Here is a 19,880-nt window from a genome sequence, read left to right as displayed (position 1 = left end):
TTTGTTTGTTTGTTAACACTCTAGCAGTAAAAACTATTGGTCAAATTCATACCAAATTAGGTTTACAGATTGCCAGTGACCCAGAATGGATCTGATTATATTTTGGGAAAAGTAGGTCAAAGTTAAATTTTTTTTATGAATTTTTAAAATCTTTTTTCCCCCATTTACTAATAATAGGTAAAATTTCAAATGTCTGTAGCACCAAAACTCTTGCTTGAATTCATACCAAATTTGGTTTATTGATTGCCAGTGACCCAGAATAGATGTGATTACATTTTGGGAAAAGTAGGTCAAAGTAAATAATTTAAATGAATTTTTTAAATCTTTTTTTTCTCCCGTTTACTTATAATAGCTGAAATTTGAAATGTCTATGAAAACATCAATTTCATTTTCAATTTACTTCAACCTTGGCACATATATAGAGGCAATTGATATGCTGACATCAGCACACACATAGACATGACGACATCAGCTGGATTGATGCCAAAATAAGCTACAATACATGCGAGGGGCAGGGTTTGTTGTGCCTGGCACCACTTGTTTTTTTTTTTTTTTTTTTATCTGATGTTATTAAATGGTCTAGTTTTAAATGTGTACTTCAGATAAAATCTACCATGCCTCTACAGGCCACTGTTGTTCCTTCTCCTGGAAAGTGATGGATGCAAAGAGAATTGCATTTGTTTTTGTGCGAGCCGTGTCAACAGGGCCAACCTTAAGGGTTTCAATCAGACAAGGGGAATGACATTTGTTTCCCTTGTCAACGGATTGTCCATGCTCCTATTTTATGACTCAAATGGGTTCAGCCCGTCAGTTTGGTGGCTAGGTTGCTCAAATATCCTGGAGACAGCCCCAGCCGGCGCTGCAGTCAGATAGGCAGTCAGTCACTTCAGGATGACAGCAGTCGCTCCAGAGGAGGCTGGAGGCAAAGCCCAAACAAACTTTCATGTGTATCACAGGATTTAGAGGCAGACCCAGTGAGAGAGACAGAGATTGAGGGATACAGAGAAGTGAAGGAGAAGATAGAGACAGACACACACAACCAGACAGACAGACAGACAGACAGACAGACAGTGCAAAAACACACCACAGGACTGCAGGAGCTTTGCACGATTTTCAATCCCTCTCATCTAACAGTAAACATCCTTGGGCTACATCTGTGTGTACAGGTGTGTGTGTGTGTGTGTGTGTGTGTGAACATCATATTTTCTATACGGACATACCGTTATAATGCACGTTGTAACCTAGGGTCTTTTGTAGAGTTATTGTAAAGGATATAACATGTCAAGAAAACATGCGCAATAATTGTGGTCTATGATGACCCTTGACCCCATATGTCAGTGAACATGTTCCATCAAGAGTAACTTTACAAATATGATGGAAGTATGCCAAAACACAGAATTAAAACAAAGTAAACAATAGTTACTCTGGAAAATTACTCCTGTATGTGTATTTTTGACTTGCTAAGCATAATTTACATTAGAAGAGTAAACACAATAGTTTATGATCACTAACATCCACTATTTTTACTTCCATGCATCCATTACATTAGAATGAGTCATTCCACCAGAGGGCATCGCTCTTAATTAACATACTGGATGAATACCATGAAGAAGAGTTTTTGAGAAGAAGAAGAAGAAGCAGGAGGTCAGTAATAACAAATATTGCAATGACAGAGGATGTTTTACTAATGTGGATACTCACGTTGATATTAAGAAGGATAGTTAGTGGTTTTTCACTAACTCACATAGTTGCTATTGGAAAAGTTCGACAATAAACAGTTAGTAAAAATAACATTTACAAACTGTCTATTGTCGAATGTGTCAGTTATGTGTGTTTTAACTGTCTAATCTTGTAACTGTGTGTTCCATTTGCTGCTGCCTATCTTGGCCAGGACTCCCTTGCAGACAGTGTTGGGCAAATTACTTTTAAAAAGTAATTAGTTATAGCTACTAGTTACTTTCCCAAAAAAGTAATTGAATTACTCCTTCATAAATGTAATTAATTACTTGGAGATGTCATTAGTCGTTCACGTAAAGGCAGCGTGGACAACTCAGACTCATGTGACACACAGGTGACACATGAAGGCAGTGTGGGCAATTTGAATATAAGAACGAACAAACGAACGGCTCGCAACAAACAAGTGCCTGGCTGGGCGAGCCAAGACGGATAACAGCTGTTAGATATCAGTGCATAGTAGCGCAACACATTTCACTGCTGGTAACGGTAACGACGTTGTAACGTTTCAAATAGTAATTAATTAGATTACCCGTTACTGGAAAACAATATCGGTGTTAGCAATGCCATTATTTTTAATGCCATTATTCCCAACACTGCTTGTAGAAGAGTTTCTTAATCTCAAAAGGATATTTCCTGGTTAAATAAAGGTTTGAATAAATAAATAAATAAATAAATAAGAGATGTAAAACTGGACTATTTAAGGACAGTCATTGTGGTGATGTGAATTCAAACTCACGCCAAAACCAATTAAACACTCCTGCTGTGAGTGTGGAAATACAGGAATAGCTGCCATCTCTCTAATTGTGTCCATTTTTCGGTGTAAAGGAGTCATTCCTAGTGGGGTCAAATAGCCTCTGGGTGGCTGTTTGCAGAAGCAGCATCGGTATGTGATGACTGTTCCGCTCACTTTGGACTTTGCAACACATTCTGAGGAAATCTCCAAATGGTTTGAAGACAGCTGGAGAAGCAGGGATTTGGAGGTGAGCTCTGGGCAAAAGACTGTATGTGTGTGTGTGTGTGTGTGTGTGTGTGCGTGTGTGTGCGTGTGTGTGTGTGTGTGTGTGTGTGCGCATGTGTGTGTGTGTGTAGACTCATGTTTTATCACATACAGCTATAATAGCTCCTCATTAGAATTGGTTAATAAGCAGGAAATGGCCACTTGGTTGGGAGAATAACTGTGAATTACATTGACCTTTTAGGGTGAAACACTTAAAAATAGCAAAGCAACAATGCAGATTTGCTGTAACCAACCAACTAAACAGAATGTGAGTATGTATTTAAATAGTCTTAATCATTAGAATTACTTTCCAATGTGTATGTTTTGGAACAAGATGCATCAATTCTGTGTCATTGCTTTCAAGTTATTTTACTAAATGGGGCAAAAGCTGCACAGGACTTCATTCATTTAATAACAACAGCTGCTACAACATTACCCAAGTTAGCAATATTTCAAACTGTTCTTGATGTCAAAAAAAAAAAAAAAAAAAAAAATCTCTAATAAAAACACTAAATAATAATTTAAAAAATAGTTTAAAAAAAATAATGTTTAGTTAAAGGGACTAAAAAATTAAGCTACGGCCCCACTGTATTGATTCTCCATTATCTGCATCAGACATAAAGAACAAAAAAAACAATTAATTGTTACTCGTCATAGTGAATTGTGTATTTAATACTACTATATACTGTGTGTGTATTAGAATGGGTAAAATGCATAGACCAAATTTCCCTACAAGGAACCTTTACATTTGATCCTTTGGGCATAAACCAAAAAAAAAAACAAAAGCATTAAAAAAAAAAGGGAAAAATTCATTAAAATTGGCTTGGTACAATAAGAAAGGCTCAAATTCTCTTTGGTACCAAAATAACAGTGAGAGATAATGATATAATGCTGCATTTTTTTCCTCTGCAAGTGAAACAGGATGCATCAAAATCAAAAGACAAAATGTAAAGAAAAAAGGTTCAATAAATGGGCTGAGAAGAGTTATTCCTGATTGGAAAATCTCTACTTACAGGTAATAAGAGTAGGAATAAGCATGTCTTCTGAAGCATGGTGGGGTGAGGCCGATGATGACAACAGAGCAAAACCCAGAAGAAGGACAAACACATTGGATTAGTTCATGACTTGGTTAAAAGAAAAAGAATACTTTTGACTCGTTGACAGGTTTTTCCACTTTCAATATCTAACTTCTTCCCTCATTTGTCGAGTTCTGTGTCCTCATATGGAAACTGCAGATTGTCTGAGCTATCTAACCGCTTTGTCTCTCTGCAGATGTTTCGTAGAGCTTTTACAGACTGAGTGTCCGCCTGTCAATCTGTCCATCCTTTTGACAGTACATCCATCTAGTCACCTGGACGTGTGCTGAATTTGTCACTTTTCTGTCTGCTTTCTCTGACCTGGTCAACTTGTTTGTCTATGACCGCTCCATTTTATCTTTACAAAATGAAGGTCCTTTGAGGGTGAGTCAGACCATTTACCAGCTATCTGTCTGGAAAAATAAATGTCTGAAATGCTTGACTTTAAATTAGCCTTGAAAAGATCAGGAGTCAGATAAATGACAGTTAATAAGTAGCTCTGTGGTTTGTAAAATGGACATTTTACTCAGCCAAACAAAAACAGAGATTTTTTGGCCTATTATTGAACTTTATCGTGAAGAGATTAAAAACATATTTAATTCACTTGTGCTTCCTGGCACTGCTTTAGTGGGTAAAAGTAAAGATATTAATGACAATATGAGTAAAACATCATGTATAGTTAGAATTGAAATGTTTGTTGGAAAGCTTTGGAACAGTATGGAAAATGCACAGCAGGACACTTCTGCAATGGAACCTGACACAGTATTAGGTGCATTATGGACCGTCACATAGACCTCTGCCTCTTACTTCACAAAGGTTTGCCACAGTAACACTGAGCCCATGTGGTTCTGGGTAAATGACAGTTCCTGTTTGAAGGATCAAAGGCAGACATAGTTATTCAGCTTAGGCTCACACCTCTTCATACAACTTCCTCCAGAAGTCATGAATCTTTTAATTATATCGTACTCTGTAGGGGTTATAATACCTAAATCCCTTTCTGTCTTGAGGTTTTTTTTAAAGATATTCTTACACATTTGAGGAAATGTTTGAAATCCTCAGCCTATCTGTGCTCCTACAGGACTAGACTGTTCCTCTATGCTGTTTTTGAACCAAATCATGAGTCCAACAATCGCTTTACATTTCCAGTTTCAGAGCCCAACAATGATGACATTTACATGCACAAAATATTGTTTTTATTCAGATTCAGGAAAATACAAAATTCAATGGCTAATGCAAATGAATATTCCACTAATATTCCTGTTTCCATGTAGTCGTGCATAGCCTGGTTAACCCATAAAGACCCAGTGCTACTTGTACTTTTTATGGCCCAAATTAATTTTCTCTCTATTTAACCTTTTTTAAGCAAATTATCACTGTTTATTATAATAATTATATATATTATATACTATATAATAAATAAATAATAATATAATATAATTAAATACATAATAATAATAATAATAATAATAATAATAATAATAATAATAATAATAATAATAATAATAAAATGACTCCTGATATATAAATAATTAAATAATGATAAAGACCCAGTGCTACTTTTATGACACTTCCCAAATTAATTTTCTCTCTATTTTACCTTTTTTCAGCAATTTATCACTGTTTATTACAATATTGTCCTCTGTATTTTGTGTTTTTAAGCAACAATCATGTATTTTCCTATATTTAATTTTGATCATGTAGATCAGGGGTCACCAATCCTGGTCCATCCTGCATGTTTTAGATACTTCCCTCTTCCAGCACACCTGACGGTTGTTGTCAGGCTTCTGCAGAACTTGATGATAGGCTTATCATTTCAATCAGTTACGTTGAAAGAGGGAAATATCTAAAACATGCAGGATACCGGGCCTCGAGGACCAGGATTGGTGACCCCCTGATGTAGATGTTCATAAAAGCTCAGATTAAAGTTGAGGGTTATTATATCAAAGCCATTCAAACTTAAGACAAAGTTAATTTTTCAGCAAAATATATCAATAACCAGTGTGTCCATCCACTGTCACTGATCCAACTCCATGGGTTTTACTGGTGAATTAATGCTGTAGAAGATGATGGCGTTTCCACATTCACTACAGAGCCCCTTATTTGATGACCATGAAAAGATGACAAACTGCATTTTATACCAATTATTTACATGGACTGATTGGATTAGTGGATCAACAGGTATTAAATATTTTAGATCAGTAGGTTTTCATCAGCGAGTGGATGTTTGGGTCTTTATGGGTTAAAATCAGGGTTTGGTTGTGATCATAGCCAGGTTTGTTTAACCTTAACCGGAAATGTGGACTCCCTACGGAGCAATCATCTTTACAAGAGAGGATCTTTGTCTCTGAGCCACGTGTCTGGAAACAGGATCTGTGAGTTTCAGCCTAATGTAAAACAATCAAGTAAGTTGCATACATGATGACAGTCTTAACATAAAACAGGATATTGTCATGTTTGAACAGTAGTGGAATATTGGTATGCATGTAAACTCATCCTAAAATGACTAATCCCAGTACAACTTCTTCTTGTTTGTTTTGAACTCTAGCAGAAATATATCTTCTTTTCATACCTTCTAAACAGAAAAAAAACTACTTTATAAATAATTTTATATGTATTTTCCATACTGTCCACATTTTCCAGATTTGGAGTTATATGTGCAGTTTAGATACATTATGAAATGCACGATAAACGTAAAAAAAGATACGTTAATTTCACTTCAGACCTACTGTAATTATTCACTTACTCCACAATTCATAGACAAAATATTTGATAAAGTTACCATGAAGCATCATTTACTCTACAAAACACTAATACTATACTTTCATGGCATCACTAAACATTAACTGTCAGTACCTAAACCTGTGTGTGTTTACTTTTTAACACAATGCACTTAATTGCTTATGTCTCATTATGTCTGTAGGAGGGAAATCACTTTGAAAAAAAATGTAATAAATGGACAAAAAAAGCACATCTGATGCCTCCATCACCGACAGAATGGCAGATCAACATGTATGAGAAATGACAGAAAAGGGTAAAAGACAGAAGATGGAAGTTCACAGAGGAAAAGATGGAAAATGTGTTACTGACATGATTGAGCAGTGAGCTGCTGTTGAAGTTTGATAGTATTATTCAATAATGTATCAAACCCATGAAGTCAACTTCAACTAAAAGTCTGCTCTTTTTTTTGCCCTAAAAAGTTGGTGCCCTTCCTTCATGTCCTTTACTTGATCGTACAGGTGTAGATCCATACTCTGCATTAAACCCAACCAATATCTCATTCATGCTTGTTTATGTGTGTGTGTACATGTGTGTATTTGTGTCAGTGTGTGTCTGATACTGGACTCCCTATGGCATCTCTGTAATGGTTTGTTGGCAACTCTTCCCCCCGGCATGCACCCTTCATCTGGTGAGAGGCCAGAGAAGGGGATCTCATAATATCTGAGCGCGTACACACACACACACACACACACACACACATACACACACATACACACACATATACTCTGAGTGCACCAGGATGAGTTTCGATACGTCAGGAAAGTCAAGCAGGACTCAGGAGGATCAATAGAACCGTTCCTATTTACAGAAGAGCAGACTTCACACAAATTACCACCACACACTGCACCCATCTATCTATACATCTCTCCATCTATCTGTCTACCAAAGTCATCACATTCCATCACCTGTTTCCAAAGCCCAGGGTCTCCTACAGGGGTGTGGTGGAACAGAAAGGAGACTAGGGTTTGTGTCTCCTTTCTGTGTTTAGTGTTGCATTTTGTGCATTCTCTCTTTGGCTACGTTTACAGGTAGACGGTTGTTTTGGAAAACAGATCCATCCCCCTCTCCATTTTAAAAAAATAACCTTGTGCACGTGACCATTTTCAGAAAAGTCTTTGTTTACATGGCCACGTGTATCTACACCGTCAAAAGCATGCATGCCTCTAGATGTCAATGTAGTGAGACCATCAAGTATCATTAACCAATCAGAATCCTGAAAAGATCCGCAAGCAAAATGTTTCTTCTGTTACCGCCGTTAGTCGAACAAATGTATTTCCATCAAAAACTGTGACCTCCATCCGAAATCTTCATTTCCCTTTGTTTACATGCAAACGCGAAAACAGAAATTTACCAAAATCTCCACTTGGGCCAGAGTTTTTAGAAACCATAATTTTCGTTGGGCGTCCCCATCGTTGTTTTATAAACGAAACACATAGAAAAATCTCCACTTTGCCAGATACCCAGCCACATGTAAATGTAGCTTTTGTCTTTCTTATTTTAGCCCTTTTAGCCTAAAACCTCATCAAACTGTAACCATGATATTCTGCATGTCTTTCAAACTAACTGAACACTAAAAAATGACACCTAACCCTTTGCTCTGGGAGTACTCTGTGCACCAAAATATGAGGTGTCAGTATGTGATGATTTGTAAGTGAGAATGTACAATTTTAACATTATGCAACACATAATACAATTATAATTAATTATACTTCCTGAAGTAAAAATATTAAATTGAATTACAATTACTAACCAAAATGTTAGTGATAATGAAAGATGTTATAGATGAATATAGAAGATACACTTTTCTGTAACAATGTTGCATGTTGACAATAATGCTTCTTCTGTGTGCAGGAATTATATTTGGTTGGAGATCTCAAGCTACCACAGCAGTTGGGTACATTTGAGTGCAATATTATCAGAGGAAGGATAGTGTATAAGGGCCTATTTCAATTCAGTGTCTAGACAGACTCCATGCATTTGCCTCTTGTCAACCCATATCTTCTGATTTTTTTATTTTTTTTATTTTTTTTTGATGGGTTACGAAGTGTGTGGTAGAGAAAATGCTAAAATGCTATCTGTCTGATGTTGGGCTTGTAGTATTTCTATTGCCACATAAATGCCACCATTTAACTGAAAGGGTGACAGGCTGAGTTTGAGTGGTTGTTTATGGGCAAGACTGAAACACAAATATAACCAGAGTAGGTTAAAGAATTTACCTACACTTTGGCTGAAAAACGGACTGAATGTGAAAGTCACATATGTCTTTAAAATGATGTGTTCTGAATAATAGGATGAAAATGCATAAGTTATAAATGTTTTTACCTGCCTATGTCTGATTTATGTCTGATTTCAATCATAAAAATAGTTCTTGATCATAGGAAAATCCCAGTTCCAAGTGGAGACCAGTTTAGGACCTGAGTCTGTCATGCCAACAAGTTGCTCACAAGATGATGGATTTGTTGGAGAAGAATGCCTTTCGCAACAATATTTTACTTCTGACGTTATAAATGGACATGGTGTGTTTTTTCTCAGGCTGTTAAAATTAACACATTTATACGGATCAATTCATCATCATGATTAATATGAACAAAAATTTGAATGCAATTAACCCATCTGCAGTACAGAATGACTCTGAACGTCTCTGTCAATGCATTTTGGGCAGTTTGTCCAAGTAGAGGCAGCAGAACCAACCCATAAGGACGGAAGATGCTATACAGCACGTTGGCCCTCTGGATGGAAATTTGAGAAAAAAAAAAAAAAAAACTAGAAGCACTCGGAGAGCGCAGACCTCCGCCAAGGCTGATCAGTGCCCCCCCCCCCCCCCCCCCCCCCCCCCCGTGGGCCCCCCCATCCCCGATCACCACCAAAATTTAATCATTTCTTCCTTATCCCATTTCCAACAAACCCTGAAAATTTCATCCAAATCTGTCCATAACTTTTTGAGTTATGTTGCACACTAACGGACAGACAAACAAACAAACCCTGGCAAAAACATAACCTCCTTGGCGGAGGTAATAAGACAGAACAGTCGAGTGACATAAAGTATTATACACACTCTGCAGGAAGGCGTTTTCTTTTCACTGAAGCACTTCCAGGTTAAAATACCACATTAACGCGAAGCATAGATTAGTCGGGGATTCTACTAGCACTTCGGTTAACGTGTCACCCCACTTGTGACAAACACATTAAGTGCATATATATTCCCTTCTTTCTTCAGTCTCTTTGCTCATGCAAAATAAAATGCGATTAATATAGATTAAAAATTAATGATATTTAATTGTGATTAATCGAACTTAATCCACAGCAACCCTGTGATTAATCTGATTAAAAATTGTAATAATTGGACAGCACTATTTTTTTCTGCATGACATTCTGAGCATTGAGCATTGTACTGAAGAAGTCAGATCTAGTTACTTGTGTTAGTAAAGGGTTAAAATACGGTGCACTAAAGAAATAAGATTAAAAAAAAAAAAGACAAGGCACTATTGTTTTGCTAACACGCATATACTCGTTATTAAAAAAAAAACAAAAAAAACAATGGCCTTTTCTACACACACACCCACATGCACACACACCTCCTCACTACACTACTCCCATATTTGTGCACACACACTATTCAAACATAACTCTTGTCTGTTTTTTTCTGAACTTCCCTCTACAGACACACACATTCACACTCCCTCTGTCATAGCCATAACCCTTTTTTAAGGGCTCTGCTGACATTGTCCTTATGATATTAATAAAGTGCAGAGCGCTGAGAGCCCAGCTGTAAAAGGCAGAGCTGTTAAAACTGCTCATAAATATTAATATGGCGTAGAAAAACACTCGACTGGGCTGTGCACATTCCTCTGAGTATGTGCGTGTGAGAGGACGGTGTGACAGAGTCAGTGTTTGAGAGATATTAATGGGAATGTGTTCATCTCTGTGTTTCACTGTATTTGTGGGCCGGTGGTGTAATTGATTGCGAGCAAAAGATGGCAGCTGGTGTCGTTGGTTAACTGAAAACTGGTTTGAGATGTGATACAAAATCATTTTAGAAGGGGAAATGAAATGTGACACTTTTTTTTTTCTCCTGTAACTGCGTATGACTCGAGGTTTCTACCTGGACTCTTAATTTTTGATGTACTTTCTATATGGAGTATAGAGAGACTGAGAACTGAAATTGCCTTCATGTAGTGGTAGCAGAACTATTCAGATCCTTTTCACCCTCTGGCATTCTAAACTTATCAAATCAGCTAAACGTAGTTTAAATATGAAGAGTCCCAGAATGTACTGTGCAGTAAAAGAGTCTCTTAGTGTTTTACTACTATATGATATTTCTTTATTTCATTTTTGTTGTTAGTTTTAAAGGGGTCATATTTCGCTAAACCCACTTTTATTAGTCTTTGGTACATTTATTTGTGTATTTGGACCCAAACAGTTTAAAAAGTTTGAATCTGAACCCTCCAGGTGCTGCAAAGCTAGCTTCATATTCATTTTGACAAAAATCGAGTGGATTTCTACAACCTGTTTTAATTCCTTCTTTATTTGTTGCGTCTATAACTAGTTACGTCACAACATTTGCACTTATAAGGTCAAGACTTCTGACGAACATTTCTCTGAATACGGAGAAATGAGACAGTGCAGTACAGTCAACAACCTGGGGTAGGGTGTGAAGTGGCTCATTTGCATTTAAAGGGCCAGTGCTTAAAACAACCTTTCTGGTGTCATTACTCAGAAATAGAGTTGAAGATGGACCTGTGGAGTTGAATTAATGAAGAATTCAGATCCAAGCATAGCATTTACAGTTTATGTAGACCACAGGGACATGTTTTAAAATGTATAATTCCATTTAAAAAAGCAAAATATGACCCCTTTAATTTGACATTGGAATTTGGGGAGTGAACTAAACAGCTTTGCATGGTAATATTTACATCATCTATATGTAGCATCTCACTCTGTAAGTGACACCAATCAGTTTATGAGTGTGGTTTTACTCCTAAGTGCTCACATTCTCTTACTTGGTTATGCGTCGTACACATTAGTTTTAAGCACCAACTAAACTACTACTGTTACATCAATTATCTATATGTAGGGTACCAGGTAGTCACTTCAACTCCTTAAATGTCAGAAACTAACTACAGGAGTCAGCTGATGTACTGAGGTAGGGTGTGTGAGGAAACCAGCCTGTGTGTCTCGAGTTTATTTGTGCGTTTTTTGGTTGTTTTTTTGTACTTCAATCCTTCCAAAAACCCAGCTAAACTTAACCCTTTATCGGGCAAGTGACTATTTTTGGTAATTTCCGCATGCATTACAAGACAGTGACAGCTACAGTGATTCAACAATCTCAGGTCCAATGTGGTCTACAGGGTCTGTAAGGTCCACCTCTGCATGGACAGTGAGTGTAACTACTTTGTTAGGTACCATGAAGTAATGGTACTAATGTAAGGAATGATGTTCAAAGGGATAATGTGTCTGGATCCGCACTTAAGTTGTTGCAATGTTCTGAAACTTATGTTCTAATGTTCTAAAATACATGTTCCTTTCATCGTACATGTGTTTTTCTTGTATTTTTATATATACTTCTCAGATATACTGTATATGTGTATATTTGGCAATTATGGGCAAAATATGGTAACTTCACTGACCTTGATTTTCTACCTGAAAATGAAAAATGTAGAAAAATTTCACAAAAGTAATAAAGTTTTGTTATGTCCAGCAATAACACACTAAAGTTAAAATTTAGATATTCAGAATATTTCTATGAGTGCCCTATAAAGGGTTAACAAAACAGTAAGAATGGAATTGTCCATACATTTACTAGAGTATCCACCATGTTGAAAAATGACACCTTCATGTGTGTCAATAAACGATACTGTAGGAGCCCCCTGCATATTGAAATGTGATGTGACCAAGCTTCAGTATGCGACAAATTAGGAATGAGATTGAGTAAAGTTCATAGACTGGTTCGTGCTTAAAATCTTCACTATTCAGTTCATTTTTAACTTCCCCCATCTTTGGTTTGTTTTTATTTTTTTGTCGATGCTACCCATGCATAAATTCCTGTAATGGATCCTGAAGTTTGAATCGTCCAAAAAATGGTTTCGCATTGTAAATGAACCACACCAGGTTCCAATGATCTATCACTTGGAAGTCCACACCAATGTGGAAGTACCTTAAACGAGCATTTTATGATAAACTTCTGGAAATAAACGTTCTATGTATGATATTATATACTGACACTATAAACATTATGATATGACAAATCATGTTTTTTATGTCATAGCCAAAGATTCTTAAATAAACCACCATTCATTCATTAATTCATTCATTCATATATTGTATTTCCCACAATGTATGGCTATTGTCTGCCTTAAACACAACTGAACACACACATACTTCTAAATCATTCTGATGGCTGGAGGGTGTCTTGGCTTTGTGTGAATGCTTTCTGCTGCACTTACATGCAGCCATATTCACGCTCATATGATGGCAATAGTTTATCATGCGCTTACATGAATATTATCAGCTGAGAAAATACATACCAAACATTTCACAACGGAGGTGATATATGGTTTAGAATGGCTTCCTGCTAGTTGAATTGGCCACCCCCATCATACACACGCATATTTCAGTGCTGATATGTTGTCTATAGTTTATCATACTCATACATATGAATAGTCACATTACAATACTTTACCTTTCACCCAAAGGCTGAGTTTGGTATAAAAAATTCAACCCAGGCACCTCACACACACAGATTCTAATGAAAGCCTCCAGTCTGTCACGCTGACACACACCCACAGGTTGGCATGTATAAATAGTCACAAATGGACACAAACACAGACTTGAACATAAAGCCATGCATATGCTGTCAGTACGGATTAACACCTCATTACAGGCAATTCAATAGACAGCAGAAGGAGAATGTGTGTGTGTTTAATTCCAACAATCAACCGAAAACCAAAAGCAGAGCCAGCGGACAAGTAGTGGCACATAACCAAGTAGGACACAGTAAAACTTTTCAATAGGCGACGGTTTAATTATGTCCCAAATAAACAGAAACAAGTTTGTAAAACTGAAACTGGGGTGTTTGTAGGAAGGTAAAGTCATTAAAAATTGGTTCAGAGGCAGAATGACAGACTTACATCTCTATCTATAAAGTAGCCAATTAGCACATGATTTTTTGACAGATGTCAATACGCCATATGGACTCCGTGAAGCAGACACAGATAAATTAATATGAAAATTCATTATGGATCTATAAAAGCCTAACAAGTCAGTTCTGTGCAGTGTGACGATTTTCCGAATAATGACGGACCTGCTGGATTTAGCTGCAATAAGATGGACTTTACTTTGAAATATTTAAATATTTGATAAATAAAAGTAAAGAGCTTCATTTGAGATTTAATATTGTTGATTATGTTTGAGCCAGCCTGGAGTTTTCCAGTAAATGCGATGTTATTGAACATATATATTGAACGTACTGAATAATCTGCTTTGCAGTCAATTCAGTCTTCAGTCATTTTGAGAAAATGGATGTGATTATATTATCATGATGCAGTTCACATTAGAATTGTAGAAAATGATGCTGAAGTCCAACATTCCATTTACATAAGCACATTTCCACAAATGCACACATTGCACATATTAGGAAAGGTTGATAGAAATGTCAACATATGAAAAAAGTCTAAAGGATTTTATACCAACTTCATTTTGTTTTACATCATTTTTGAAAAAAATAAATGTTAATACTGAAGCCTAACTCATCCTCACTGTCTTCCTCTGCTATCAATATACTTTTTCTTGTTACAGTCATGTGGAATACGCCCTATGCTGCCAATTTTTTTTTTTTTTTTTTACCACAACATGCAAGGGCTGGGTGTATTGATCTAAATATTGATAGCACCGATACCAAGGTGCGTATCGGTATCAGATCGATACTAGCATGATGAAATTGAATACTTTTGTTGCAGTTTTGCCCAGCAAATTACATGAATTTCCTCATAGAGTCTATGCAAGCGCAGCTTCTCTCCAAGTCTCTCTGTCTGTGCAAACAGCGCACCTCTCTCTCCAGGGACATGCACAGGTAGACCTGAGGTGTCCCTCAAGACCTGCCCCTCTGGCCTTGGTGCCCTTCTGGAGATCGCTTTTTTTTTTCTTTTTTTTTCTGTAATTATTTTTTTTTTTCCTCATTCAAAGAAGACAATAGAGTCCGCATCGACATGACATTATAATCATATTTTAATATTCAGTTAAATCCAAATAATTCCCAGTGCCTCCTGTCCCTCCCTGAGCCCTCCTCCTGTCTCTGCCTCTCCCTCCTGCTCCGCTAATGCGGTCAGAGCTCTGCTGTTGCTGATCACACATCGCATGGCCTCGACTTTTTGCAAGAGACAAACTGGTAAGAATAGCGGTCGGTGCCTTTAAATTACAACTGTTTAAGCAAATCTCTGTCCTGTTCCCAACCAGTTTGTCTGGTTAGTGTAGCCAGTAGCCCAATACTAGCGTGTGTTGGCTGATTAGCTGTCGCAAGCGGAGAGGTCACAGAGAGGTCATGGCCCACGGCCCGGTGATGCTAATTCAGTGCATTTGATAATGTGAGGCGAGATGGAGGGGCGAACCAGCAAATCGACAAAAATCCTCTGCTACTTATTTGTGTGAAAAGTTTTGAGTACCCAGTATATTTCCAGAGTCACAATTTTATAATAGCTTATTAATCCAGACTGTGTCTAAAAGTGCTTGTTGTTGTGGTGTTAGGCTGAACAGAGGCAGTGGAGTTTGGAGTTTGTAGTTTGTGGAGAGTCGACCAGAGGAGCAGATCAGAGGTGAGCACCCAGACGACAGGCTTCATGTTACACTGGCATTGATTGGAGTATTACACATAATATTAAAGTTAAATCAAATCCCCTTTTTTGGAAATTATTGGGATGTGAAGTTTCAGATTATTAAACTATTGTCAAAGTCGTTGTTGGTCATTATAATAAGTTACACAAGCATGAAAAAAAATCTGTATGTCTACAACACAGGTGTCCAACATGTGGCCTGGGGACCAAATCCGGCCCACCAAAGGGTTCAATCCGGCCCCTGGGATGAATTTGTGAAATGCAAAAATTACACTGAAGATATTAATAATCAAGGATGTTCAAATCATTTTAGGTCATTTCAGTCTAAAGTGGATCAGACTAGTAAAATGCTATCTTAATAACCTATAAATAATGAAAACTGTAAATTTGTCTCTTTGTTTTAGTGTAAAAAAAGTAAAATTACACAAAAATGTTTACATTTACAGACAAGCTTTTTACAAAAAATGTGAATATCTGAAATGTCTTAAGAGAAGTATGTGGCATTTGAATAATATTCTCCTTGTTAATTAATGTTTTGTGTATTTGTAGATCCACTGTGATCTCTAAGTTTTGATTCACTTGTATAAATGATAAACTGAGGTGCAATATTGTTAACATTGCACTTATTTTACTAACACATTTTCAAGTTGTTCATATTTGTTCATGTTATGTTCAAGTACAGTTTGTAGATGTAAACATTTTCATTATGGAATTTACTTTATTCACTCAAAAGTTCTTATCCTATTATTTATGTTATTTTACTGGTCCGGCCCACTTTAGATCATATTAAGCGTATGTGGCCCCTGAACTAAAATGAGTTTGACACCCCTGGTCTACAATGTTCATTGTAATGCGCAATTTGATGTTTCTTATTCATCAGTTGCAGCAAAATTCCAAGAAAGGAAAGAGTAAAGAAACAGAGGGAAAGAGACTTGCAGCAGGCAGCCCAGAGTACCAGCTCTCGTCCTGGATCAAGCCAAATGTCAGTCCTTATGCACAGTTGTGTCAGTGTGCAGTCCTAGACTGGTTCTATGATACTGGTTTGTTCAGGTTGATAGAGGTTGTTCAGTAAATTAATGACTGTCATGGTTATGTGACTCAGTTTTGGCTTTGTAGATTTTTACACGGTTGGGTGGTTCATAATCGTCCTCTAGTCATTTTTTTGCTCCTGGACTTTTAGGCCTATGCTCATTGTTCTTTACAAGTAGAATGTTTTTTGTTTTTTTCTAGTTATTTGGTGTGAAAAGTGTAAGGCCATTGCAGTAGCAGTACATTGTTTTGTAGAATTCTAACATATATGTAATACTGAATAAACAGTGATGGCAAGTTATTGCGGACCAATTTTTATGAAAACGCTGCAGATCAGGATTGTCGGACTAGAGAGAGGGGTGCCCTTTTTTGTTGGCTGAGGACCTGCCCCTCTAAATGTCTGTGCACGCCACTGTCTCTCTCTCTTCCAAGCTCTGGAGAAAATGTCCCTTATTAGCATTTTGCTTGTTTCAAATTCTCAACATTTTATGGAAACATGCATATCAGTCCTCTCCTCTGAACACCGAAATCACTGTTTGACAAATGAATTTTCTGAGGCTAACACACTTAATTACATTATGCCATAATCATAATCAGTGCCTTAACTGTCCTTGACGGTGCTAAATCTGTGAGAACATAAATCATTTGTTGCATCTTAGGCTGCGTTCAGACAACAGGTCTTAATGCACAATTAAGATTTTTGGGTGAAATCCGATTTTTTTTGTGTGCTAGTTCATATTACACATTAAATGCAACTTCTATCAGTTTTGAGTATGTACTGAATGCGACCCTGAAGTGACCTGCATGTGTAAAAGAGGTCCTGACATAATGTGTGACCATGCAGGCATGCACTGTCTTTACAGATGTAACTATGTTTTTCCCACACCTTCTCCTCCTGGGATGCAAAATTGGGGCGTTCGTCGCATTTTAATGACATAAAGGTGTGATAAATGTGACTTGGCCATTCAGAATGAGGTCGCATTGCAAAATATCAGATACATATCAGACTTACGACCACATATGAAAGTGGCCTGGGTCAGATTTGAAAAAAAATTGGATTTGTGTTGTTCAAACTGTCTTTAACAGATCGGATACAGGTCACATATGGGCAAAAAAAATTGGATTTGGGCCACATTTGCCTGCAGTGTGAATACAGCCTTAGTCAAACCTAGCCCCAAATATGTTCTCTCGTCCTGACCTACACTTATCATGAAGCATGTTATAATGCTACATTCACATCCAGAAGATATTGTAAAGCAAGCTCTGATAATAAATGGAATACTGAATGTTGACAGGAAATGTAATGTAGTAAAACATTTCTGAAAAATAGTACTACCCCATAAAGACCCAGTGTTACTTTTGTGAAACTTCCAAAATATTTTTTTCTCTATATTTAACTTTTCTTAAGTGATTTATCACCATTTATTATGACATTATCCTCTGTATTCTGCATTTGTTCAGAGAACATCAGGTATTTTTCTATATTTAATTTAGAGATCATGTAGATATTCATAAAAGCTCAGTTTAAAGTTGAGACTTATATCAGAAACAGACAAAACTGAAGAAAAAGTGACTTAAAATAAAACTATGTGCCACTGATCCAGCTCCATGAGTTTTACTGGTGAATCAATGTTGTAGAGGATGACGTTGTTTCCATGTTCACCATGGAGCCTCTGAAAGTCCAAATGAGTCATATCTGATGATCATGAAAAGATGACAAATTGCATTCCACAGCAATTATTTACATGTATTGACAGGATTAGTGGTTAAGACGTTAGTAAACATTTTAGATCAATAAATGGTTTGGGTTGTCGGTGGCTGTTTGGGTCTTTATGGGTTGATAATTGCTCAGGCTGATCAGACAGACTTTGAAAACCCACAGGTTTTAGTATCTAAACCAGCTGTACTGGAGTGTCAGCTATGATGCTCCATCAAAGTCTGAAGGACACCTTTTGTGAGACTGATGACTTATACACATTACAGATGCTTTCACCTCCATCTTTAATTACAGATTACTTAGGTTTGGATGAACCTCCTTACTGACATTTTGACAGTTTGTATTACTCGCTCCAATAGCCGTACCAATGAAAAGTAATAAGCAAAAAGGTTGCATTTCTACATAAAAGGTTCTTTGTACGTTTCAATGTAGATCATGACCCATGTAGGAGTTGTTGAGCCTGTGTTTGAGCGCCATCACATTTTTAACACTCCTCTAAGTGGACCTTCCAATATTTATGTTCAGTGAGCAGTGGCATCCATTACCCAACCATGTGTTGAACCGGCACAACAGGGGTCAACTTGCAGTCTGTTTGCTTGTGTTTTTGCCAAAGCTTCCACTACAACCACCAACTATAATATGAATGAATATATTTGTTACTCTATTCTGCACATGCTTATCACTGCAGTTGGGTCTTCTCATTTGGAGACCAAGAAATCCCATTCCTTCATGTACAGACAAGTGGCCCAGTTGACAGACCACTTGGCCTTGTTAAGAGTCAGCCATGTGCAGTGGGTCCATCCTGAGTTCAATCCTTGTGCTGTCATCAGTTACTAATTGCCTCAATTGGCCTGTCATAAACGGAGTCCCCCAGAGTCCCCAAGCACTTCCTGGAGTAACGATGTGTCCTAGTGCAGTCTGTCTGAGGACATCATCATTTGTTTCCTGAGTTTTTAACTGTGCCTCAATTGGTGGCAGGGTGGTATAAGATTTGAGAAAAACTTTGGATCTCAAAAGTGCATTACGTGTTCTCCCAACCCCCCCTCAATTTTTTCACTCATGGGAATATCTTGGTTAAAAAGGCATGGTCCAATTACTGCTTATTAGCACTGAGAATCCTCCTATATGCCCCATTCTTCACCTTTACATCTCAGTAACTGCAGTCTGCAGCTGAATTATGTGAATAGTGGGTTTTCAAATGCAGTAATTTTAAGAGTGCTGTATGAAAAAAGAGATTTGTATTTTAAGTCAACGCAGAGGGCGCACTTGGGGTCAAACTCCAGCTGTCAGTCACATGGGACATCAATGAAGTGTGTAATCTTAATATGAGATTCTCCAGTCACATAAGTGTTTGAACTCCTTCTCTACAGTGTAAAATGACAAAAAAAGATGAATAAAATAGCAATGGCTACTGCCACAGTACTGTGGCACGAAATATCAGTTTGTCTGTTGCCACAGAGCCGATCAAATATTAGCATTTGTACTAGAGCCCATCATGGATACTGTTCCATGACCTCATTATCCTCTTGTTGCCACAGTACTGTAGTGATACATGGTGTATACTTCAGTGCATTCTTTTGTGCATTTTGCTATCACAGTACTGTGGTAATTGATGGAAGAAATGACAAATTAGTGATAGTATAAAGTACAGAATAGGAATTATTGTTATAAATGCTCTATATGTTGTTTTATGGTGTTCTTTGCTCTGGAGGCTGGAGAAG

General features: G+C 37.2%; 1 protein-coding gene across 7 annotated transcripts in view; it reads right to left on the bottom strand.

Moving 5' to 3' along the window:
* The window catches only part of ptprt (protein tyrosine phosphatase receptor type T), a 625,436-nt gene that overhangs the window by 164,086 nt on the left and 441,470 nt on the right, over positions 1 to 19,880 (bottom strand). For 2 of the 7 annotated variants that reach the window (XM_030135308.1, XM_030135311.1), the window contains exon 17: positions 3,748 to 3,777. The exons of 3 other annotated variants lie outside the window; for them this stretch is intronic. In XM_030135308.1, the coding sequence (XP_029991168.1) occupies positions 3,748 to 3,777 (30 nt within the window). The remainder of the gene's footprint in view (positions 1 to 3,747; positions 3,778 to 19,880) is intronic. 2 more of the 7 variants (XM_030135309.1, XM_030135313.1) reach the window with 1 other exon arrangement.

This window comes from Sphaeramia orbicularis, chromosome 5, assembly GCF_902148855.1.
Source record: "Sphaeramia orbicularis chromosome 5, fSphaOr1.1, whole genome shotgun sequence".
NCBI lineage: Eukaryota > Metazoa > Chordata > Actinopteri > Kurtiformes > Apogonidae > Sphaeramia > Sphaeramia orbicularis.
The sequence above is the reverse complement of the archived record's forward strand: the minus strand, read 5'-3'. Positions and strand labels throughout refer to the sequence as shown.